Source organism: Mustela nigripes, chromosome 7 (assembly GCF_022355385.1).
Source record: "Mustela nigripes isolate SB6536 chromosome 7, MUSNIG.SB6536, whole genome shotgun sequence".
In the NCBI taxonomy this organism is placed as follows: Eukaryota; Metazoa; Chordata; class Mammalia; order Carnivora; family Mustelidae; genus Mustela; species Mustela nigripes.
In genome coordinates, this window is record NC_081563.1 from 97,963,671 (window position 1) to 97,989,944 (window position 26,274).

Consider the following 26,274-nt stretch of genomic DNA (forward strand, 5'->3'; position numbering starts at 1 on the left):
AGCCTGGGGGAAGGCCAAAGGCAGATCAAAACCAGCAGCTGCTTGTTCTGCTGGGGTCACCAGGCCCATCTCTGGAGGCAGCCTAAGCCCGACGCCGGAGCAGGACTGCAGTAGGGCAGGGCACATCTACACGAACAGACTGACACCTGTGTGACCCCCAGTTGGGACACTGACCCAAACCAACTGCTGTGAAGGCACTTTTGAGACAACCGTAAGTGTAACCACATACTGACTACTAGCTAATTCTGAAAATGGGTTCACCTTGTGAGTGGTAATGGGCATTAAGGTTATGTAAGAAAATATCCCTATTTTTTAGAAATATCTACCAAAGTAGGTATGAAATTATATGATATCTGGGATTCCCTTAAAATATTTAGCAAAGGACAGATGAATCAAATGTGGCGAAAATCTTGAATATCACTGAATCTGAGTGGTGTGGGGGGGTTGCTGCATCATAATTTAAAAACGTGGGAGGGGCTCCCGGGTGGCTCACTCATTGAGCATCTGCCTTCAGCTCAGGTCATGATCCCAAGGCCCTGGGATGGAGCCCCACACTGGGCTCCCTGCACGGTGGGTACCTGCTTCTCCCTCTCCTTCTGCTCCTGCTTATGTTCTCTCTCTCGCTGTATCTCTCTGTCAAAATAAATAAATAAATAAAATCTTAAAAAAGAAATTGTGGAGTGCACAGCTGGCTGTGTCAACTCTTGATCTCAGGGTTGAAGTTCGAGCCCCATATGGGGCATAGATTTCACGTAAAAATAAAATCCTTCAAGAAATAAAAACTAAAAATGCAAAACAAAGAGTCGGTTAAGGCAATTACAGAATTCCTCAGCTCCCTGAAGTTACGGAGATGGTTGCTTTCGCCACATTTTGCAGCAAATGCTTGCTGTTCACATATAACAACCACAAGCTGGTTTCTGAGTTTGGAAAACGTCCCTTTCTTCATGTTACCTGTTGGGTCATAATCCCCAAATCTTTAAAAGGTAGAGAATCCTCAGGAAGAAAGGCAGGAGGGAGAGGAAAAGAGGAGGGAGGGAGGGAATGCTGCTCCGGCCCTCACAGGGTGGCATGGAGCCTGAGCTGCTCTCCAAGGACAACCAGGTGGCGCTCACACAGATGAGCAGTGAGGTCCTCCTGAGTGAAGGGATGTGGGCTGGCGCTAAGCGTGGCCCCTAGAACAGGCTCCTGACAGATCTCGGAGGCGAGATTTTAAATGTGCACGCAGTTTTCTAGAGAGTGTTCAGTTTTCTTTGGATTCTCACAGGGATCCGTGTCCCTACAAGTTAAGAACCAATGCTCTTCATTCAAGAGAGTCTGAAAGCAAATTGGTTAGAATGAAGTTCTGGCCATAGACTGTCACAAGGAAAGATTTTTTATCTGAGAACATCTGATACTTTTGGAAAAGCTCCTGCTGGATCCAAAACAGCCCGCCTGACAGTCCATCTCTAACACCCGCCCCCCCAACCCAACAGCCTGGCCCTGCAGACAACACAGGCTCTGTCCCCAGCTGGCTCTGCTTCCCCAACCCACACCTCCAGCCAGCAGCACAGTCTCGCTGCCACCCCAAACCAGCCGAACAGGCACGGGGAGAAAGGGTCCCCTAGTGGGAGATGCTAACAGCAGAGCAGGTGACACGCATGGACACAAACACTCTGTTTATTTCGACCGTGGCCAAAGTCAGGGAGAGACGGCAGAAGCTCAGTGCACTAGACGTTCTCCCGGGCTCAAGGGTTCAATGATAGCTCACTGATGGCCGGGACAGTGCTGGCCTCCCTCTGAGGGCTGGATCTCCCGCCATCCCTGATGGGCTACTGCCCCGTGAGCACGGCCTCAATCATTCACCCTTTACAGTAGGAGAACATCAGTTTAGACTCCTTTATTCCCGCAAGCTGCCGCGTGGAGGGACAGCAGCGGCATCATTCAGTTATGGCGGAGTCCCGAGATGGGGGCTGAGGCCTCAGCAGGTGCACAGGACAGCGCTTTGGCTGAAGGGCTGCTGGCTCCTCAGTCCCACTGCCCACCGCCTGTCTAGCCTCCGGTGGAACGTCTGGGATGAGGGCCCATGGGGACAAGAGCACATGCCAGCGGGCCCAGGTGAGGACCCACCTCGAGCAGCACACGTGTCTCTGTGGAGCGCCGCGTTCACCTCAGCGCCGGAGCCTCAGGAAGAAAGCGTGTTTACACTCTGTACTCTCCAGGGGGTAATACTTATCGTAGAAATCTAAGACGTATTCTTCAGTCTTGAAGCCAAACTTCTGGTAGAGCAGCATAGCAGGGTTGCTTGCTGAGACGTGAAGGGTCACATCCTTGCCCATGCAGGTCTGCCAAAGGGGTGGAAAAGTACCCAATGAGAATCAAAGAGCCTGAGGGAAGTGAGTAGGTGAGGGAAGTCTGTGAAGTAGAGGTAGGTAGTTATGGCAACCGGGGACAGCAGGGCGGGTGACTGCTGGGAGCCCCGGTCACTCTCCGAGGCCGAGGCCCACACTCACAGAAACGCTCGAGACTGAGGAAATGGATGGCGTGCTGGGTGTTTTTGCTCTCCGAAGCAAAGGGCCCAGGGACAGTCTACTCTTAACTGGATTACTCTGTTTATACTTCAGTTACACTTCCAAATATCACACACATCAATACCTGGCCCTCTGACAATCTTGAAGAAGTAGAGAACAAGATGAGCAGTTCTGCTTTTTAAAACTAGATGTTATCTTGCGCTCAAACTTGTAACAATGCCCTTCCTACACCCACTAGAAAAGATGCTAAGTTATGAGGCAAGATACGAAGTATTGGGACTTTTGTCTAGTTAAGAGACCTAAGGACCCAGTACAAACCTGAATCCCACAGGCCCCCTGCCATCCCTCCCAAACTGACAGAACTGCTCGCGGTTTCTGTATTCAACACTGCCCTAATCATAGGGGGAATGAGTGACCCTCATCCTATCAATCCGAGGCAAATTCTTAAGATTCTTAATCAGAACCAAAGTCCTATAAACTAAGACCGCACGTTCTAATGAGGAAGGCACCGAAATACTGAGGTTGGCAGGGTCCTGAGATTTTATAACCCCCGTTTCCTCCCAGGCCTAGATTTAAGAGCCCTCTCAGGTAGACAGCTCTCCTCTTTCCTTTGCTTCACTCACATTCTGGGCCCACAGCACTGCTGCGAGGGCAGGAAATTAATTTTGTAGCGTGACACTTGTGTACCTGCGCCTGATCCAACCACGGCACCGTTGGGCACTACTGCCCAGCTGAGTAGCTCTGTCTGGGCCTGGGGTTTATGGGTTGGCCAAGGGCGGGGCCCTGCTCACAAGGGTAAACACTACTGCCCCCACCCGCTGAGCGCTAAGTACTGACCCTGCACCACGCCTTCTAGAGGCACACACATGGAAGTGTCACCCCTGAGCTGCCTGCAGACCCTAAGGCTGCCCGCAGGCCCCTGCTGGTGGGGGAAAGGCGAGGCTCTGAGGCCTGGAGAATAGGGTGTGGTACAACTGAGTCTCCTCACAGCACCACACAAGGGAGCACATACTAACTGCCAAGTGAGGAGAGAGGAAACCAACTTCTAGAAAACGCTTCTAAGTTCCAGCTGGCATCTGGGAAGTGTTAAGCACATTTCATGAAAAGCTGGGAAAACAGGGTGCTTGGGTGGCTCAGTCAGTTAAGTGTCTGCCTTTGGTTCAGGTCATGATCCCGGGGTGCAGGAATCGAGTCCTATGTTGGGAATCCTTGCTCAGTGGGGAGTCTGCTTCTCTCTCTCTCTCCCTCCACCCCTCCCCACTGCCCGTGCTCTCTCTCGCTTCTGGTCTCTCTCTCTCTCAAATAAAATCTTTAAAAATAATAATAAAAAATAAAAATAAAATAATAAAAACTGGAAAATGACATTTTATCTTCTCCTTCCTCTATTTATTTTTTTTTAAAGATTTTATTTATTTATTTGACAGAGATCGCAAGTAGGCAGAGAGGCAGGCAAAGAGAGAGGGAAGCAGGCTCCCTGCTGAGCAGAAAGTCCCGTGTGGGACTCGATTCCAGGACCCTGAGATCATGACCTGAGCCGAAGACAGAGGCTTAATCCACTGAGCCACTCAGGTGCCCCTCTCCTTCCTCTATTTAGAAGGATTCTTGGGGCGCCTGGGTGGCTCAGTGGGTTAAAGCCTCTGCCTTCGGCTCAGGTCATGATCCCAGTGTCCTGGGATCGAGCCCCACATCGGGCTGTCTGCTCCGCAGAGAGCCTGCTTCCTCCTCTCTCTCTCTCTGCCTGCCTCTCTGCCTACTTGTGATCTCTGTCAGTCAAGTAAATAAATAAAATCTTTAAAAAAAAAAAAAGATGGAAAAAAAAATAAAAGGATTCTTGCTTGTGGACATTGGGAGGGTATGTGCTATGATGAGTGCTGTGAAATGTGTAGGCCTGATGATTCACAGACCTGTACCCCTGGGGCTAATAATATACTATATGTTAATAAAAATAATAATAAAAAATAATAAAAAATTTTTTAAAAAAAGAATCTTGCCCATGTAACACACAATCCTCCTTGCCAAATGGTTTCTTTCTTTCTTTCCCTTTTTTTAAAAAAAAATATTTATTTATTTATTTATTTGACAGAAAAAGAGAGAGAAAGCACACTGTGGGAGAGGGAGAAGCAGACTCCCCGCTGAGCAGGGAGCCCAATGACCTTGAGATCATGACCTGAGACCCCCAGATGCCCCAGCCAAATGGTTCTGAAATAAAAGTTTACCAGAAAGATTCTGAGAGGGGAATTCCTTACATGTTTTTCTGATGTTAATATATAAGTATATGGTATATTTTCTTCAACAGTGGTACAGAGATATCAAAAGATGAATTATAACTCAGTACTAAAATCAAGTCTTAAAAACTTATACAGCTTGTACAGTGACAGTAAAGTGAAGAATAATCAGCAATAAGAGAATATATGGTCTTGGTTGAGACAGTTTTGCTAAAATGTTTAAAAATACTTAAAAACTTTTGCAGTTGCACAGGTGGGATTATCCTCGGTGAAAGAAGTCAGACAAAAACAGTATGATCTCATTTAGCTCTCAGAATCTAAAAAGCAAACAATAAAAGCTGAACTCACAGATACAGACAACAGACTGGTAGCTGCCAGCAGCGGGGTCGGGGGCGGGTGAACCGGCTGCAGGGGCGTCCAAAGGAATAGACTTGTAGGTTATAAAACAAGGCAGTCCTGGGGATGTCCCGGAATGCACGGACACTAGCGTTTACGATACTGCACTGCATAAATGAAAGTTGCTAAGAGAAGTGATCTTAAGGGTTCTCATCCCAAGAAAACAAATGTTTGTAGCTACGTAACTCCGTGTGGTGCTAGTGTTGTTTCACAACATATACAAGTATGGAATCATCACACTGTACAGCTGAGACGAGGATGCTTTGTATGTCAGTTATACCTCACTAAGAAAAAAAACCCTGAAGACCACAGTTCCACTTCCACTCCTCAGAGTCACGTGGTGGGTCCCTAAGAGCAGCAGCAGTTACCAATATAATATGGTAATATGGGTCCTACGAGGGCTTTGGGCTCTCATGTCTGGAATTACCTCATTTTATTTACTATACATGTTTACAACTAGTTTCTTTGAAGCCTAGGCCTGAACAGCGATCTTATTCTAGAGGGGGAAGATTTTTATCTGTGTGTGGTAAGAACCTCAGGAGGGATGTTTTCTCACTGGGTTTCTGAGACCACCCATTCTGTTCGGCTGTGCTAGGAAGGCTCAGCCCAGCACTGTCCCTCCATCCCTCTTCCACGTATTCCTGAAGGAGCCCAAAGGCCAGCTGGTAGCACAGCTTACCTGAATCAGATGGTAAATCATGAATGTTGCAATCCCTGCTCTTCTCCATTCAGGGTGGACAAACAGAAATGAAATGTAAGCTTCATTGTACTTCACGTCGGGAACCATGAAGCCAAAGGCAATGATGACTTTTTTATAAAGGACAACAACACTGAAGTCTGGATACTGCAGGCACTCAGACAGGTCAATGCCTAAAGAAAAGAGATAATTGGAGATTCAAACTGGATACCTTCTGGAATTAAGACCAAGCTGTTCAGTCTGACTTACAACTACACCTGCACGCTAAAAAAAACCAAAAATCAAAAAACAAAACTGAAGACAGATATATTAGCATAGACATCATACATTCAAATCATAAAAATAAAAGTGAAACTAACATGCTAAGTGAAGGAATGCAGTCAGAAAAGACCACATATTCTGATTCCATGTATGTCTTTTTTCTAAGTACATGTTTGACAAGAAGGAAGAAAGGGTCGGTAGTAGAGAATGCACAGGCTAAAACTGGACATACCTGCCTTTGAACTTAGCCTCCTCTGCAGTGTGTGTCAGCTGACACCTCCTAGATGTGGGCCTCAGCGTCTGCACACCCAGACCTCACAGGGTGGGAGCAAAGACCCGAGCGCCCATACTGTTGTGTGTACAGTTTACAAGCTCTTTTGTACAAAGGTTACATTTTATAGTGAACGGGATAAACAAATAATGATTGCATTTATAAGGTATGGAGGCACCCAGAGTAAGGTCAGGAAGTAGGAGATGCTCCTGGAATGTTCCTTTTGGCCCCCATACCACTCCTAAAAGATGAACACAACTCTGCCACCACACGTGCACTGTTACATGATTATCAGACAACAAAGATGACACAGCTCTAATCCCAATGAAATCTTATCTAACATCTGTAATATTTCCTTTGCGTTTCAAAGTAGTGCGGTAAGACAGATCCACAAAGAACATGTTTATATTTAGCAATGAAAATGTGCTCACTCCTCTACTTGGTGGCTCTGGTCTGCAGAGAGACAATATATTCAGGCTGATAAAATAACAAATCATATTGGGTTTACTCTTATTTTTAAAGTCTCCAATTGGAGGATACATGGGTGGCTCAGTTGGTTAAGCAGCTGCCTTAGGCTCAGGTCATGATCCCAGCGTCCTGGGAACGAGTCTCACATTGGGCTCCTTGCTTGGCAGGGAGCCTGCTTCTCCCTCTGCCTATGCCTGCCACTCTATCTGCCTGTTCTCTCTCTCTCTCTGACAGATAAATAAATAAAATCTTAATAAATAAATAAATAAATAAATAAAGTCTGCAATTGGGATACTTGGTTTTTTAAAAATGCCTTTTGGCTTTATTAACACTCTCCCGAAGGAATAGCTAAATAAACAAAATTACAGAATTATTAGGCAAAAAATCAAAAGTGTCCCAACACGCCCAAGGTACCAGTCAGTGTATCACTGATACCAGGTAGATATTACCTGGTATTTAGACATATGTAGAAGCAAAACAGGATAAATCTTTTATTCTGGAAGTGGAGAGAGACAAGGAAGAGAAACATACAAAAATACTGTTTATTACTTTAACTGCTGGCTTCTTCTTGATCTTAGGAAGAAAGAGGTATTCATATTTTACTATTCCTATCTTAGCAGAGACAAACTAAATGAAATCATGAGTAAAGGTTTTAGAGTCGCATGACATACACTAATTTAAAAATATCACTAAAGTGAACCAAACAGAAAACAGATCTGCCTAGTTTGCGAGGGGGAACATACCAGGCCAGAAAAACTCCTGACACATGGAGTTTATCGTTGGGATGTGATTTGGCCGGACATAACAGTAATCAAGAGGTGCCTCGGCTTCTGGCGTCCAGTGAGGGTCGCTTCTGTGCAGGTGGGAACGAATCTGTGACAGGAGCTGCAGTTTGGGTGGCTTTGTTTCATAATCACGCCTCCGGGACCGCAGAAAAAAACAAAAGTCGAGTCAAGAAAAATATACAATGTCATTCCTAGCCAAGTGATTCACATAAACTCCTTACTTGGCCTGAAATTCTAAGTAAACTTGTGTTACTTTCTGTGGTAGATACCTTGACAACTTGAAAGCCTGATACTTTCTGGTATGAAATTTAAAATTCGCCTCTGCACCTGATAGGAACCCTACTTGTGCTAGCGAGCCTTCATGAACAGAGGGAGGGACCAAACAGCAGCCTGACTCAAGCCAGCGCTCTGGCCCAGGCCCGAGTCCAGCGAGGGAGGGCCCAGCACTGCCCGGGCCGCGGGGGCAGTCTCACTCACCGCCTCCACAGGCCAGGCGCAGACGGCAGTGCTGGGCAAGGAGGATCACATGACTCTGCCTCGAGTATGGGGCATAAACACACCTTCTCAAGACAGAACCGGGGCCTCGCTAGTCAGCTCAGCTTCCACAGCACTGCTAGACAACGAGACTCATCATCACCCCCAGACTAAGCCCAACTGAGACAACTCTCTCATTTTTTTCATTTAACAGACTACCAAATATATACCATTTTAAAACTGAAAAGAAACACAATGAGTATAATACTCATAAAGAAATCTAATGGAGTTAACTTACTATTCTTGCTTTTTACATTTCTTTCAAAGGACTATCCTTTCTGCCAAAAACTACAATCAAAACAAGCTAAAGGGGACGCCTGGGTGGCTCAGTTGGTTAAGCAGCTGCCTTCAGCTCAGGTCATGATCCCAGGGTTCTGGGATCGAGTCCCGCATCGGGCTCCTTGATCGGCAGGGAGCCTGCTTCTCCCTCTGCCTCTGCCTGCCTCTCTGTCTGCCTGTGCTCACTCGCACTCTCTCCCTCTGTCTGTCTGACAAATAAATAAATAAAATCTTTAAAAAAAAAAAAAAAAAAAAAAAAAACAAGCTAAGGATAAGACTGGACGTGGAGCACAGACTCAGTCCGTGTTGATGCCTGTTCCCAGGGGAGGGTGTGGACTCACTGCTGTGGAGGACCAGGGTGTAGAAGCCACCAACGCCATTCCTCATAACATGCTCAACATCACAGCTCTTGCCCATGTACCTGATGTATGGCTTCAGGATCCGAGAGGTGTAAGGGCTGACAATACTCTGGTCCACGGCCATATCTTCAGAGCCCACCAAACGATACAGAAACCTAGTGGTCTGGTGCCGAAACCCTTTCCTGGATGGCAAGGCAGTCTACGAGAAAGAAATGCTGGTTATGCAGAAATAAAGTCACTCAAATGATGGGTTTAATTTCACAGATTAGTACATAGGACTTTTTTATGTGTTGGAAAATAGGTCTTTCTTATTGCTTATTCAGAATGTTCGATGTGCAATACAAACCTCATAGGTACCTCTGCATAAGATCAGATACAAAAAGCCGATCCTGGTTACAATAGTTTAAACTTGAGATAATTTAATCAATTTTAAAGTTACTTAAAAATTTTCAGCCACTGGAGTGAGTGGAAAGCAGGACTGAGCTCTGGATTTACAGTTTCTGTCAGTTGCATTCTGCCCTCTTGACACCTCCAGTCCAGTTGTCAGATGGTAACCCACTCACGTGGGTCACGGTGCAGGAGTCGGCTGGTATCCGCAGAGCAGCATCAACCCTGTGTGTTGGTTTAGTAAAATAGGCCTCTGCTCCACTGAGTACACCTGACAGGAGCAGGACTGACATAGACCTTCGTCCTTACGCCAAATCACGACAGTGGAGAGGCCCACTGTGCTCCTCAGGTGGGTGTCCGAGAGGAACAGGTGGGATTCACCCTGGGAGCCCAAAGAGAGATGTCTGTTTCCCAGAGCGCTGCTCTAGGGCCCCCAGTCATGTAGGAACAGAATGTGTGCAATTAGGGTTTTACAGCAAAGAGCCCAGATGGAAGATTCAAAGGCACATTTATAAAGTGGTTTGCCAAGGGCTGGATGAAGTTTAGAAAACTGACTTGCTTTTGGAGAGTCCGTTTGCTCTTTAGCTTAGAAAATAACTTTGTTGAAAGGAGAGAAAGAATTCCTTCTCTTATAATTTGCTCTCATTACTTTCCCCAAATGGACACCAAAACTTTCAGGGGCGCCGGGGTGGCTCAGTGGATTAAAGCCTCTGCCTTCGGCTCAGGTCATGATCCCAGGGTCCTGGGATTGAGCCCTGCATCGGGCTCTGCTCAGCAGGGAGCCTTCTTCCCCCTCTCTCTCTGCCTGCCTCTATGCCTACCTGTGATCTCTGACTGTCAAATAAATAAATAAAATTAAAAAAAAAAAAAAAAAAACAAAGCTTTTAAAGGATGACTCTGAAATTCTTTCAGGACTTTCAAAAAAGTTTCAGAGGGAGATTCAGAGCTATGGCATATAGTTTCCAAAGACAGCCTCAACACTTCCTCCTGCACCCATGGGGACATTTGGCTCCTCCTATCAAGCGGCAGAGTCCATTCCCTCCCCTTGAACCTGGGTGGGCCTTGCAACAGGCCTTGACCAATGACAAAGTATCAGAAGTAACATTTTGGTATCTTGAGCCCAGGCCTTAAGAGGACCGGCAGCTTCCACTCTCTCTCCCAGTCCAGCTTCCACGGTGTCCAGGCTGGACCCTGGAATGTCTAGAGGCCCCACGGAGATGGGCTCTGGAGGAAGGGAAGCCCATCCTGGTCGTTCTAATCCTGACCAAGGTCCCTACTGAAGGCAGCCACAGGGCTGACCTCAGCCTTTAGCACGTGGGGTAGAATCACCATCCAGCTGAGCCTAGCCAACCCACAGAATCAGAAGAAGGACGGAATACTGCTTTAAGCCTCTTAAGTTTTGGAGTGATTTGTAACGCACCAATAGACCACGGAGACAGCAGCCACTGAACCACTGGCCCATGATGGACGATCTGGCTCATGTGTCGAGGTGAGTTGTGTGGAACTCCACAGGTGTCATCCAGTATCCTGACTTCTTTCCACCTAGCCCACCTGCGACATCTGCCTGGATCACTGCCACCACTTCCCACGGGTCTCCCCACTGCCACTCTCACCCCTTATCACCCGTTCTCTACATGGAGTCAGATGCTTCTTTTAAAATCAAATACATTCCCTTCCCTTGTCAAAACTCCTATGTGACTACCCTTACAATTTAAAGTCCTTGCCTTTCACTGCAGGATCTACCTGTTACCTCTGTGGCCTCATCTCCCACCTACTTCCTCCGCCATCACTAGGCTCCAGCTCCAGACACCAGACTATCTGCTGCCTTGGGGCCTGCACCTGGGGCTTCTCCCTGAACCTTCTACAAGCCAGGTCCTCCTTGTGGAGAAGATGGGATTAAGTGCTACCTCCACTGAGAAGAGGTCCTCACCCTGTCCCAAGTGGTACTGCGGCCTTCTGCTCTCCCACCCACTGCAGCACCCACCTTGCAGGAAATGATCCGTGATGGATCACCGCTCCATCAGGCGGGCACCATCTGCCCTAATTCACCGCAGCGTCTCCAGCTAGAGGAGTACTTAGCACACATGAAGTACTCAACATTTGCTGAATGACAAAATAGTGTGTGGGGGGGGCGCTGGGGAGCATCCCAAACTCAGGTAAGTTTGGGAAATATTAAGTGAGTTTCTTCAAACTTACAGTTCTAAACAAAATGGAGCACCAGGTGGGCTGCTGGGTCCCTTCCCCAAACCCATCCTGAAAGATGCCACAAGAGTGTGAAGGAAGATGGAACACAAAGGCTTTGAGAAACCTCAGGAGAAACCAAAGGAGGCCAGGTACAGGTGAGGCAGCATAGGGCAGCCTACAGCAGAGAAAGGCTTTCCACCACAGATGGGGCTGGAGGTGCTTCTTGATCAGGCCACTTCCTCTTGCAAGCTCTGCTCTGAGTAGATCTCAAGCCAGTCAACTTTGCCTGCAAGTGCTGGTTGGAGGGGTCACGGCAGGACACCCGGAGTGCTGGAGACTTCTAACTTGCCAAGAGGATAACACGCTAGGTACCAGACTTTTGCCCCTCCCAAGGGTGTATACACCAGCAAAGGCACCTGGTTAGAATAAGACAATATTCATTCACAAGGAAAAAAACACTCAAGATATGTCGTCAACAAGGAGTGCAAAAGAAAACAAAGTAAACAAAGTACACAGAAAAAGACAGAATAATTTACTAGACAGCCAAGCGTTTTCAAAAAGCAAATAGTCATCAGAGAAAAGCAGACCAAAATGACAATGAGATACCATTTGACACCCACTAAGACAGCTATAATTAAAAAAGGTAAGTACTGGTAAGGATGTGTGGACAAGTCAGGGTCTGAACAAATGGAGAATCAGCAACTCTTCGTAGATCCCTCAGAGAACTGAAATCACAGAGCGAACTACTCCCCCACAAACTGAAAAGACCAACAGGTGGATACAGAGAAGAGTAGAGTAGAAGAGCAGAGTAGAAACCTCCAGGGACAAACCGACAAATTACTGGAGGCACAGTGTGGATGAAGGGGAGAGAAAAAAACTACGGGGGGGGGCACATTTTTGTGACTTTTACCTCCAGGAGCTCTACCAGGTTCTCATGGTAAGGATCAAAGAAAAATCCCCTCAGGCTTCCAGCAGGGAAAAGGCAGCTGTTTTGAAAATACGTCAGAGTCCTTTGTTCTTCTTAACAAGGTCTGCTCTCAAGAGAAACTATTTTACCAGAACCTAACCCATTGGTTGTGTGTGGTTTTTTAAATTAATTAATTATTTATTTGTCAGAGAGAGAGAGAGAGAGAGCGAGCGCGTGCACAAGCGAGGGGAGTGGCAAGTAGAGGGAGAAGCAGGCTCCCCGCTGAGCAAGAAGCCCCATGTGGGGCTTGATCCCAGAACCCTGGGATCATGACCTGGGCCGAAGGCAGACACCTTCCGGACCAGGTGTCCTGACCCATTGGGTTTCACCAGAACCGAACCAACCTGTGGAAAGGGAATTAGCCATCTCCAGCTCCCTCCTGCCATTCCACGCCACCTAACTGGGGAGGCAAATCTGAGAAGCACTGTGATAGTCACAGCCCAGGAACACATGTTCACTGAGAACTAATCATAGGTCCATAGAACGCTTCTCACTCTACATCTCACTGCTATACCACTACAGGCCTATTTTCCACAGTTTTTTTAATCTACGATATCCTATTTGGCTTTCAACAAAAAATTAAAAGCATGTTAAAAAGCAAAAGACATTGTCTGAAGAGACAGAGTGAGCATCGGAACTAGACTCAGACAAGGCAGAGATGTCGGAATTATTAGACTAGGAATTTAAGACGACTATGATTAACATGTTAAGGGCTCTACTGGACAGAGTAGACAACACCCAAGAACAGAGGGGCAATTTAACCAGGGAGATGGAAATGCTAAGAAAGAATCATGAAGAAATGCTAGGGATCAAAAACACAATAGAAATATAGAACTATCTTTGGTGGGCTCATTAGTAGACTGGATATGGTTGAAGAAAGGACCTCCGAGCTTGAGAATATGTCAAGAGGAACTTCCAAAACTGAAAACCAAAGAGGAAAAAAAGACAAAAAAAAAAAAAAAAAACAACCAGAACAGAACAGAATATCCAAAGCTGTGTTACAACCACAAAAGGTGTAAAATACACATAACAGGGATACCAGAACGAGAAGAGAGAAAGGAACAGAAGAAATATTTAAAGCAGTAATGACAGAGAACTTCGCCAAATTAATGAGACACCACACCAAAACCACAAATCTGGGAGGCTCAGAGAACCAAGGCAGGATGAATGTCAAGATGAAACCGATGAAAAGCATCAAGTTGCACACAAGTCAAAGTGGTTGCCCGGAGGCTTCAGGGAAGCTCAATTTTAAAGTCCCCTTGCTTCTCTCTTGCACAACCGCTCCCGCCTTCTCAGCCTTTTGTTTCAGGAAGCCAGTACTATCCTGAAGACTAGCCGGAGAGGCTGGCGGCACAGACACAATTCCCATCGAAACCAGCTAGATCCTGTGTTTCCCTGTAAAATCCCCCAGCCCCTTCCTCAGCCTGCTGCAGCCTCCTGAGCTGGGCAAAGTCATAAGGCTATTGTTCCTCTGTAGCCCAAACTCTTTGTGTGGTACTTGGCTCTGAAGCACAGAGGTTAGTGGTTTTTGACAACAAATAAGCATATAAGATGCCTGTGACTGCTGTGACTGAAGGAGATGCTCTAACAAGATAAATGAATGAGATCAAAAAACACTTTTGAAATGCACAAATAGAATTTAAAAATGGTAAGGAAGATACAATTCTGAAAGCTTCCAGGGTGCGGGAGGAAGAAAGACCACCTACAAAGAAACACGAATAAGCCAACAGTGAGACTCACAGCAGCAACACTGTATGCAAGATAATGGAGTGATAATTTCAAAATGTTGAAGGAAAAAATAAAACAATTTTATATCCAGCTATGCTATCGTTTGAATGCAAGAGTGAAAGGAAAATAATCTCAGACATACAGGTATTCAAAATTAATCTCACAAAGACCAAGTTTTTTAGAACTATTAAAAAGTAGACTAACAAAAAATTAATCTAGGGAGAAACGATGGGAAATAAGCGTAAACAATTTAGTGAGGTTTACTGTTACCTAAATAATACAAAAGAAAAAGGGTAAGAGCATGCAAAAATATTCTGTTTGGAAGAAAGACTACATGATAATATTAAAAAATTAACAGAAAAATAAACATATGTCATAAGTTAGAACTTACAAAAAGTAACTTTCTTCAAACTAAGAATCATCATCATATACACTATTTTCTCTGACCACAACATAATCTGATTGGAAATTAAATCAACTACTACAAGAGACCTTAAAAATGCCTACATATCTAAAAATAAAAAACAACAAAAAGCACTAAATAACTCGGGTTACAGAGGAAATAACGAGAAAAAATACAAACTGCTAAGTACTGATAAATACGTCATTCCAAAAGTCCTAAGTCATAGCTAGCATAGTATTACAGGGACATTTATAGCTATGGCTGTATTTAACAAGAAAGAGTATGGATTGAGCCAATGCACTGATAGCTGCTCCCCTGTGTAACTGCATTAAAATGATACTGAAATTCCAGGTTAGGATGGGGGATTAATCACACAATTTTCTCTCTTCCCCAAACCCACTAAAACTATAGAATAAGACTTTAGAAAAAAAGAGAAGGATACAAAAATAGGAAGATCAGGGGAAGAAACATCTGGGAAGCAGATGGACAAATACTAACTGCTTCTAAGCCAAAATTCCAAGCTGGCTTTGGGGAAGGTGAGAAGCAGGCCAATCTGTACTGCAGCATCCTCTTAAAACCCGGGGGCAGCACCAGACTCCTCTGGAGTTGGGGAAAAACGAGGCAGTAGAAAAAGAGGCAGGCAAAAGCTGTGGGCAGTCTGAGCCCCAAGCCCTTAGCCCCTGCTGCCAGGTGCCTGCCTCCCCGTGGACGTCTGGACGTCCCATCCCTAGAGAAGGTGTGACCAGCACTCTGGATGGTCTGCTTCCATGGCACGGAGGAGGGGTCCCACAGGTTGAAGGCTAGGGTCCCCCTTTCCCTAGGTGGTAACCAGGGTTCTAAGACTGGAAGACTGACTGGCCCAGGGGGAAAGACCCCAAGGAAGAGACGGTGGGGGGGGTCCACATCAAAGGATCCTCCTCTGTAATGGGTCTGGACACAGAGATCCAGGTTGAGCCTCGTTCTCCCTCAGAAAGGGAGAGCACTGCCACCAGGACTGCTCAGGTGTCTCTCGGTGTCCCAGCTCTGGCTGGGGACTCTGGCTTAAGTTCAAGGCCTTCTGATCATGTAAAGTCTCCAATTTAATTTCGCAGGCAGCTCTCCTCCTAAAGCCACTAAGGACGCGCTCCATGACAGCACGGGGGTAAACCTACAGAAAGGTGAAGCTGAGGCACAGGACACTGAAGGCTCAGCGCTGAGGAAGGGCCAGTGCGTCTCCAGGAAGGGAGGTCCCGGGACCACTAATGAGTGACAAGGGTCACTCGAGGGCAGGCACACTGAGGCCATCATCTTAAGTCACCACTACAGTGCATCATCTTTTATTTAGTTTTGTCTTTTTATTTTTTTCATCGTAAGTGCCCCCCTTAATCCCCAATCCCTACTTCCCCCTTCCCCCGGAGCAACCAGCAGTTGTTCTCTATAATTAAGAGTCTGTTTCTAGATTAATCTTTTTTCCCCTTCATTTGATCTTAATTCCACGAATGAGTGAAACCGTACGCTATTTGTCTTTCTCTGACTCATTGTGCTTAGCATTGTGCTCTCTAGCTCCATCCACATCGTTGCAAATGGCAAGATGTCATTCTTTTTTTTTTTTAACAGCTGAGTAATATTCCTGTGTGTGTGTGCACGCGCGCACGCGTATTTATAAACTTATATGTGTGTGTGTGTGTGTGTGTATATATATATATATATATATATATATAAAACCCATGTTCTTTACCCACTCATCTATCAGTGGACACCTGGGTTGGTTCTATAGCTTGGCTATTGTAAGTAATGTTGCAATAAACAAAGGGGTGCATGTATCCCTCTGAGCTTATGTATTTGTATTTTTTGGATAAATACCCAGCAGTGCGATTACAGGATCATAGGGTACACTGGACCATCTACTAAACTCAGTGAGCTGTAGACCAGAATCTCATCAGTGCTCAGCTGGGTTTCACCACGTACTCTCAGACTCCTCCACTCCTTCCCTGCCCACTCCCTGGATCAGAAGACTCTGACCTCCTACAAGCTGGAGGGAAGCACATCAGTCTGGAGGCAGGAAACAGGGCCTCCGTGCCCCTGCCCAGACGTCTAGGACTGCCTAATGACCCTGAACACTGACTTCTTAAGAAAGGGGTCACAAGTGCTGGAGCCAGAACATGACCATGTGAATTTCCTGGGGCTGCCATAGCTATGGCCCACAAACCTGGTGGCTTAAATAACAAACTTACTCTTCCACAGTTCTAGAGAACAGAAGTCAGAAAGCATGGGGTCACCAGGGCCATGTGCTCTCTGACTATTCCAAGTAAGAATCCACTCCATGCTTTCTCTTACCTCCTGGTAATGCCAGCAATCCTCAGTGTCCCTTAGCTTATAGGAACATTGCTCTGCCCTGACCATCACATGGGCCTTCTGATCATGTAAAGTCTCCAATTTTATTTCGCAGGCAGCTCTCCTCCTGAAGCCACTAAGAACATGCTCCATGAGAGCACAGGGCTAAACTGCAGGTCTCCCTGAATCTGTCTCTGTGTCTCTTCCCTCCTTCTCATAAGGACACCAGTCATATTGGATTAAGTGCCCACCCTGCTCCAGTGCGACCTCGACCTCGTCTTAACTAATAACATCTGCAAATGCCCTATTTCCAAACAAGGTCACACTCACCAGTACCAGGAGCAAAAATGTCAATATATCCTTGTGGGGGAGGAAGGGGGCGGTGGGGGGTAGGGGAGTACAATTGCCTTTACAGCACTGACCCAGAGAGACTGCTCAGCTTACCCTTCCTGGAAGCCTCCCTCTAAGAATGGCAAAGTCCTTACAAAGCTAGATGGGTGCCTCCTACTTAGCCTTTTTTTAAAAACTAAAGGTGACATAAAAAAAAAACTCAAGAGTAGAGCCCTTGGTGGTGGGGGGTGGGGAGAGTAGGAAGTACACAGAACCTCCAATGTGCTTGTAATGTTCTGTTTCTTAACCCAAGGGATACATGCAAAAGCACTTATTTTAGTAGTCTATAAACTATACTGATGTGTTTTATATATTCTTTAGTTATAGGATATATTTCACAACTTAAAAAATTAAGTATAGAGATTAAAAAGACAAACCCACAAGAACAAAGACATGATGAGTAGATGACTACAACAAAATCATCTGATAAGTGGCAAATGGCTAAGAACAGAGAGCAGAGCCTAAGGCAGCAATGCAGACAGACCAGGAGAGGCACGATTTAGAGCCTCAGGGAAGGTGATGGGTCCTGTTAACATTGAGAGTGACAAGAGGACTATGGACTGAGGGTCTCTTTACTTAAAAGGCTAAAGCCTCCAATTATACCCCCACTGCCCACATCCAGAAACGATTTTTCCCTCCATGGGTAGAAGGCTAGACTGTCTGGAAAGGCTTGGGCAGACATGGGAGCTGGCGGTATGGTCAACAGTGGGACTGAAAATGGGAAGCCTCAGGGAAGCAGGCTCCGGGTGCTCCCTATTCACCCTTAGGTACAGGCAGGCAAGTTACTACCTCCCAGGAAAGAAAGAAAATAGGAAAAAAGAAAGGCAAGAGATCCATCTAGGGTAGGGGTTGTTGGCAAACTATACCCCACAGGCCAAATCTGGCCTGTTGCAGTAAATAACGTTGTCACTGGGACACAGCCACACCCAAGCATTTTATCTTGGTCTCAGAAACAGCACAGTAGAGTAGCTGCAACTCAGACTGTGTGGTCTGCGAAGCCAGAACCATCTACTGTCTGCCCCTTAACAGAAAGCCTGCCAACCCCTGGTCTAAAGGGTCCAAGATCCAAATAATAGGTGTGTTCTAAAGAGACAGAAGAGAGAAAATAGAAGACAGGAAATGAAGAAGATGTTCCAGAATTCCAGGAGAGTTTCAAACTGCAAAGGCCCACACACCACATGGCCAACACAATGGGAGAAAAGGCCCCACACATGGTACATCACAGAATAAGATCAGAACACTGGCACCATCAGCCCACTAGTTTCCAAAGAAGACAGAAAAATGTGCAAATTATCCAAACAGGCAATCACCGACAGAGAAACAACTAGGAAACGTGAAAAATGTTTAAACTCACCTGTAAACGAAGACATGTAAATAAAAAATAAGATTTCACTTCACAGCCATCAGATTAGCAAAAGTAGTTAAAGGCTGCTTAGGAGCAAGAGCTAGCAAAGATTCAGGAAAATAAGACCTCTCATTCGTGCTGTGGAAGGGTGTATTCTTGAAGTTCTCATTCCCAGGAATGCACACACACCTGGACTCCTCTGGACGTTCTTGAGCAGCACTGATACGCATTGATCTATGCCTGCATGTATCTCCTACCTACAGAGATGTTTACGTGTCCTCGGAGCCTGCTCAGCACATGGTCTGGCACATTCTATGTCCTCCACAAAAGTGTCACTCAGGGCGATGACACAAACCATGTGCAAACTCAGTCCCCGCCAGGGACTAGGAGAGACAAAATGTCAAGGCTGTCTTGAATGCCCCAAAGGAAACAAACCAACCTAGATGTATTAATGGGTATTCATAATGAATAGTTTCAAAACATAAAGCCCAGCCATTTTTGTATCTTTCTCCCTTGCTGTTTCCTGTCTCCTCTCAGATCACTTGGGAGTTTAAGTCCCAGCACAGCTGTGCCCACTCGTGGTGCTGCCTGCCCCACCTCCATGGCTGCCCCGAGAGGCTCACCTGGTATCGGTCAAGGATTCGAAAGTCTGGACAGGTTGTTCTGTATGTGGCTTGTCCAGCTGGAAGCCTCGAAACTCCTCCTTCTTTGGCTCCATAAATGCCGTCAACTAACAGAAGAGCAGCATTAACAACTTGATCCAAGTCAAAAAGTGGTAATCCTCGATCTCTTCTCGCTTGCCTGACGATCAGCTTCCGCTTCAGTCTGCGAGCTTCCGGTGTCATGGCTACAGCACTGGGACAAGCTTCTAGCCGCTTCAGGAGCAGTTTCTCCTCATAGATGCTCACAGGGGTGTACTTGGGCCCTTTAGGTTTCCTGTCCTTCTCCAATTGAGGTTTCCTCTTCTCTCGAGTCCTGGTTTGCAAAGACGTGTTGGAATCTGTGTCTTCACTGTCAATGTCCATCCTGTCGGGCTTCTCCTCCTCACTCTCTACCTCCTGCTTTATCTGTTCCGGCGCTCGGACCTTCTTTCTGCCCCCGACTACAGCCCCGGATGCTGCTGCCCCAGCGGGAGGTGGAACGTACTCCATCCCTGGGTCTATGACCCCATCGCCTTCCATCTCATCATCATCTGTGCAGAGTGCAAGAAAGTGTGATCAAGACTGAGGAAAGAAGAAGTGCAGGGCACACGGCCCACCAGGTGAACACGCATGCATTATATCAGGGCCCACACATAAAACCAAAGATGCAAGAAAGGCAAGTCTTACCATGAAACAAGGCTTGTGGTGGCATCACATCTGGAATCAGATCTGCTTCTGAAAGCAAGCTGGGTGTGGCCGAGTGAGAGGCAGGGGTCCCAGGGGCAGAGAAATCCAGAGATGGAGAAGGAGATGGACTGGTCAAAGGGGTGCGGTCAGAGGAGCTCAAGGATGAGAAGTCAATCACTTCTCCTTTTTCTAGAATCACATCTGGCCTGCGGCCACGGCTTATGAACTTCACCGGAGTTGAAGAAGTACTCCTGTCAAGAAAGCTGGCCGCTTCCTTCTGGGCTCTCCTAATGTCCTTTGCTTCCTGAGTACGGGACCTTTTCTCTTTTAATTCCATGGCAGATTCCACGGGATTCCGACTTGCCCGTTTTCGAAGGCCCTCAACAGTAATGATGGGATCTAAAGTTGGTTTTGAGGCTGCCGGGAAAGAATAAATACCTAAATTTTCCAGAACAAATATCTCAACTTTAATTTGTTTTACTAATTTGTTATTGTGAACTTAACTACCATGTTCAAAATAGAGAAATGTTCAATGAATGACCTAAACTAAGACTTAGAGCTTTCTTAAGAAAAAAGGGATTATAATGCAAATTTAATTAATTAAAAGTTATCTTTTCCTTATCGAAACTGATAAACATTAAGTTTGGTAATGCTCTGCAAGAATGTGGGGAATGGGTATTTTCATGCCCTTCTAGTAAGGCATATATTTTATTACAACTTTTTGGAGGGTAATTTGACAACACCAGTTAAAATTCTGAATAAATAATGCTCTTCGATATAGCAACCTGTTTCCAGGAATCTATCACAAATAATTTACAGACAAATCTGTACAACTGTAGCATTGTTTAAAATAACAACAACAAAGAGGTAGAAGTAACCAGAACATCCATCAACAGGGGAATGGCCTCTTATACATCACCATATTAAGGCTGCTCAATGGGATACAATGAAAAAAAAAGAAAAGAAAAGGAAAAGAAGGTAGATCTACATGTACTGCTATGGAAAAATGTCCAAGGTATCCTCGTAAGGGGAAGAAGGAACAGAGAATGGGTATTACAGGAAGAGTTTATTTTTCAATAAAAATGCTTAAATATGCAGAAATAACTTCTAAAAGCATTCACAAGAGATAGCAGTAGTTACTCTGGGGAGTGAAAAAGGTGTAGGTGTCGGGGAGAGGGACACTACCACGCTTTCTACTTTTCAATACTATTTTTTTTCTCAATTATATTTTTAAAAATTTAAAACTCACTAAAACTTTTTAGATATACAAAAACCAGATCAATGTTGGCTGTAAGGGGTTCATTTTTTTTTTTTAAGTGGGAGAATGATCTCATAGTTAGACTACAAAAGAGTCCTTATCTCCTAAAGATAACATACTGAGATTTTTAAAAAAGATTTTATTTATGAGAGAGAGAGAGATCACGATTAGAAGCAGGGGCAGAGGGAGAAGCAGCGTCCCCAATGAGCAGGGAGTCTGCTTCGGGACTCCATCCCAGGATCCTGGATCCTGACCTGAGCCAAGGCAGACACTTAATCAACTGAGCCACCCAGGCGCCCAACATACTGACATGTTTAGAATTAAATGATACCTGGGATTTCCTTGTAAATAATCCAAGGGGTGGGATGGGTGGAGGGTTGGGGGGAAGTACCAAGGGCTCTAAATAAAATGAGACTGCTAGCAATTAACTGCTCAAGCGAGGTTAAAGGTACACAGGGGTTCATTACATTACTCTACTCACCTTGGTAGATGTTTAAAAATTTCTATATTAAAAAGGTCTAAAACAAAATGAGATTGGAACTAGAGAACTTTTTGGATACCAAAGGAAATTTACAGAACTCATAACTTGAGTGCTCACCTTGGAAGCACAAATACAACTGGTCACTAGCTTAAATGATAAAATATTTTTAATATGGTATTTATTTCTAGCAGACACAAAATGTGTCATAATGAAATTGCGAGAGTCACTCCAGAGAGGCCGACGGGCTCTGCCTGGTACAAGCAGGATGTCTCGTAAGCTCACACTTGGCTTCAGCCGGGGCAACATCCTGCACTGACTGCTCTCCCAGGAGTACCTTTCACTTTTAGGGTCGAGGCAGACAGCTTCTCTCCTTCAGGCTTCATTGTTGGGGGCTTGTTGTGAACAAGCTTCCACCATCCTGGTTCTCCGAACTCTTGAGCACCGGAACGGAAGAACATCGGGCTTCCCACGCTGAGGCAACCCGCTACTGTGCTCCACCAAGTCGAAGTCTTTTTCCTGGAAAAGTCCAAGGATTTAAAAATTACTGGCTTTTCAGTGCTCTCATTATGTAGAAAATACACTCTGTATACTCTAGGACTCAAAGCCTGTGATACCCTAGGGAACCTCCAATCTTTGAATGAAAAGAGCCTAACAGTCAAGCGAGAAGCTCTGGGGGCACCTGGGTGGCTCAGTCAGTTGCCTCTGGTTTCAGCTCAGGTCATGATCTTAGGGTCATGAGACTGTGCCCCACGTGTGCTCTGTGCTCACCAGGGAATATACTTGAGATTCTCTCTCTCCCTCTTTCTTTGCCTCTCTCCCCACTCATGTGTACTCTCCCTCTCTCAAAATAAATATATATTTAAAAAAAAAAAAAAAAGGAGAGGCTCTGAAGCCTGCCTGGCTTCAAGTCCTGGTTCTACCACCTTCTGGCTGCCTCAGTTTCTCCTTCTTTAAAATCAGAGTAACAGAAGTTAGCTCAGAAGGTTGCTGTGGGGATTAAATGAAATAATTCAAACAAAGCTCAAAATAAAACACTTATCCCAATTATCATGATTATGGAGTTCCACAGGCTAATTGAAATGAAAGTTGTCTTTATATGTGAATTAAATACAGCTTTCAAGAAAGCAAGCAAGAGAGGGGAGCCTGGGTGGTTCAGTGGGTTAAGTCTCTGCCTTTGGCTCAGGTCGTGATCTCAGGGTCCTGGGGTCAAGACCCACATCGGGCTCTCTGCTCAGTGGGGAGCCTGCTTGTGATCTGTCAAATATAAATAAAAATCTTTAAAAAAAAAAAAAAAAAAGAAAGAAAGAAAGAAAAAAAAAAGCAAGCAAGCAAGAGAATCATTAGCCCTAGTGAACAGTTCACTTTACCCCAGGAGTCAGATGCAACGCTCAGGCAGCTCGTTTGCCTATACATAATAGAGTGGAATAAAACTATACATTATGTTCCACAAATACAGTTGAACACTGGGGGAAATAACCAGTTTTGGGGAAAAAAAAAAAAGAAAATATGTAACAAAAACTTGAAATGATACGTAAAACGTCAACTATTCAGATTCCTGTTGAAAATGTTTTTAAAGGCAACTGTTGTATTTCCACCTTGAAATCACAATTACCTGAAATCCTGAAACACGGTCTCTCATTAGAAGACCAGCCTTAACAGGTGGAAAATATTCTTAGGAGGCAAAAGGATTCTTAGGGACAAAGATGTGCTAGAAAAGAAAGAAAAACTACAAACATATGCTTTAATAGGCACGAGCACTCTGAGATGGGGACAATGATACCTTACCTTCCGCCCCAGTGTTTTGTTCCCAGAGCACCTCTCCTACATTCATACCTTTTCCCAATCTTTCCAAGCCCCACTGTTGCCCAAAGGATAGTGTGGGCGTTGGGGGGGGGGGGGCTGTCTCACACAGTAGGCATGCTAGTCTAGCTGATGGTGCCTCTTTCCCCAAGTCCCTGAGGCACAGCTTACTTTCCTTCCAGCTTTATTCTTTCTGTTGCTCTGACCCAGTAACTCCTACTCTCCTACCCTCAAGATTTGCTTACTCTTATTTCTGCTTGCTCAAACCTGCTTCTGAATCCCTGAAGGGAATTTTACATTTCAGCTACTGAACTTTTCAGCTCCAGAATTTCTTCTTGGTTTCTTTTCAGTTTTTTTTTTTTTTTTTAAAGTTTTTATTTATTTGACAGAGAGAGAGATCACAAGTAGGCAGAGAGGCAGGCAGAGAGAAGGGGGCGGGGGGTGGGGGGGGGAGAAGCAGGCTCCCTGCTGAGCAGAAAGCCTGATGTGGGGCTCGATCCCAGAATGCTGAGATCATGACCTGAGCTGAAGGCCGAGGCCCAACCCACTGAGCCACCCAGGTGCCCCTCTTTTCAGGTTTTTAATCTCTCTGTTGATATTTCTGTTTTGTTTAGACATCATTTGCTTGACTTTCTCCACATCACTTCTTTGGGCATCTTCACCACAGTTGTTTAGGTCTTTGTCTGAGGATGCCTGGGTGGCTCAGCTGGCTGAGCGTCTGCCTTTGGCTCGGGTCATGACTCCGGGGGTCCTGGGATCGAGCCCCGCATCAGGCTCCTTGTTCAGCGGGCAGCCTGCTTCTCCCTCTCTCTCTACCTGCCCCTCCCCCTGCTTGTGCTCTGTCAAATATATCAATAAAATCTTTTTTAAAAAAAAGTCTTTTTCTGGTAGATCCACTGATAAGTCATTTTCAGGGACAGTTTCTGTTGGTTTGTTTTTTATCCTTTGAATGGGCCATACTTTCCTGTTTCTTTGTATTCTTTATACATTTTTGTTGAAAATTAGATATTTGAATTTAAAAATATAGTAACTCTGGAAATCAGACCATTTTCCTTCCCTGCAGTTTAAGCGTTTTTGTTTTCCTGATTGTTGTAAGGTATTTCTGTATCAAAGATCCGCCTGAGGTATAAATTTTAAGTTCTTCTTGGGTCATTCCCCTGGGCATGCCCAATGACTTTCTGATTTCCTCTGTGTATGTGGTTACTTTTGACTGTCTTACTCTTCCATGTCTGGCTCCGAAAGGGGGGCAAAGAGAAAAATGAAGGTGGGGAGGAAAGTGCCAGCGTTTTAAGTCCCCTTGAAGTCACTGCAGCCAGAGGGAAAAGGGCTGACAACCATTCAGGGGAGGTGCAACCCACCTCTTCATATTCATTTCTGTGATCAGAAGCAGCAATCAGTGATCCAAGCAGATTCCTGGTATTTGGAGGACAAGGTCCTTTTTGTCTACCCTGACTCCCACAAGCTGTGTATGAGCTGCTTTGGGAACAAGTGCATTGCTTGCCGCCACAGGGCTGAACGGTGTGGAATGGGGAAAAGTCACTGTGCTAAGAGCCAAAATCCACCACAATCCATGTAATTTACCTTCCAAGCCTCCCCCTGGAAGTTTCAAGACTTCAGTATAGATCGAAGATCCAAAAATAATTACATCAGACAGATTCTGCCATTTCAACTGTTTTAGGGAAAGACTTCTGGTGCTTCCTACCCTGCTATCTTCCTGGAATCCTTGCCATATCATTTAAAAATTTTTAAATAATATGAATGTGTTTTATCATATTTCATCAAATGTAAGATTCATTGACTTTAAGATATACCACTTTATGCACAACAAAACAAGAAATCTAGCCATCAGTTATGACACACTATCCCTTGTAAGATTGTATCCAGCTTGTATCCAGCTATCAGAGATGTGAATATAAGAATGTGTGCATTGTAAAAACCAACTAAATATGGTAATAGAGGAAAGTATTCAAAGTATTCTTCACTAATCAAAGATCTCCTATATACTGAACACCTGAAATTAATAAAACACTGTTATGTTGAACTACACTGGAATAAGAAAAAAAAAGTTGGGGACGGATGCCTGGGTAGCTCAGTCATTAAGCATCTGCCTTTGGCTCAGGTCATGATCCCAGGGTCCTGGGATCAAGCTCCGCATCAGGTTCCCTGCTCAGTGGGGAGTCTGCTTCTTCCTCTCCCACCTACCCTACTTGCGTTCCCTCTCTCGCTGTCTCTCTCTCTCTGTCAAATAAATAAATCTAAAAACAAAAGTTACATCTCCTAGAAAAATTCAAGGCTGGGATTATAAAAGCAGATTAAATGATCACACATACAAATGCAATTAAACTGCAGTAATTAATTAAAGCTTTTGTACACATTTAAACTTGTTTCCACAACATGTACATAAAGTCTTTTGAATAAACCTTTACATATTTCAACTTCAGTAAAACATTAAAGGCATATAAAAGCAAACATCCAAAAGAAAATGTATTCATAAAAGCAAACATCTGAAAGAAAATGTATTCAAATCTTGTACTTCATTACACAGTATACTATACTGTATGGTAAGTGAGAAATACTTATCATTAAGAATTTAAAGAACGTTGGGGCGCTTGGGTGGCTCAGTGAGTCAAGCCTCTACCTTTGGCTCAGGTCATGATCCCAGGGTCCTGGTGTGGAGCCCCGTGTCGGGCTCTCTGCTTGGCAGGGATCCTGCTCCCCCCCCCGACACACACCTTCTGCCTGCCTCTCTGCCTACCTGTGATCTCTGTCTGTTAAATAAATAAATAAAATCTTAAAAAGAAAAAAAAAAGAATTTAAAGAATGTTCTATGGATAGCAGAATGAAAATCTTCAGTAGCTATGAAAAAGCTCTAACTGTGCATGTCCTCTGCAGGCCGCTTCCCTGGGGC

The 26,274-nt window shown here is 45.1% G+C and overlaps 1 protein-coding gene across 1 annotated transcript in view; it reads right to left on the minus strand.

Moving 5' to 3' along the window:
* Positions 1 to 1,640: 1,640 nt before the first annotated feature.
* KAT14 (lysine acetyltransferase 14) overlaps positions 1,641 to 26,274 on the minus strand; it is a 34,373-nt gene continuing 9,739 nt past the window's right edge. The window contains exons 4-10 of the mRNA XM_059406492.1: positions 21,901 to 22,082; positions 19,828 to 20,244; positions 19,123 to 19,691; positions 8,845 to 8,981; positions 7,569 to 7,744; positions 5,808 to 5,998; positions 1,641 to 2,321 (exon numbers count right to left, since the gene is read on the minus strand). Coding sequence (XP_059262475.1) covers positions 2,148 to 2,321; positions 5,808 to 5,998; positions 7,569 to 7,744; positions 8,845 to 8,981; positions 19,123 to 19,691; positions 19,828 to 20,244; positions 21,901 to 22,082 — 1,846 coding nt within the window. The 3' untranslated portion in view covers positions 1,641 to 2,147. The remainder of the gene's footprint in view (positions 2,322 to 5,807; positions 5,999 to 7,568; positions 7,745 to 8,844; positions 8,982 to 19,122; positions 19,692 to 19,827; positions 20,245 to 21,900; positions 22,083 to 26,274) is intronic.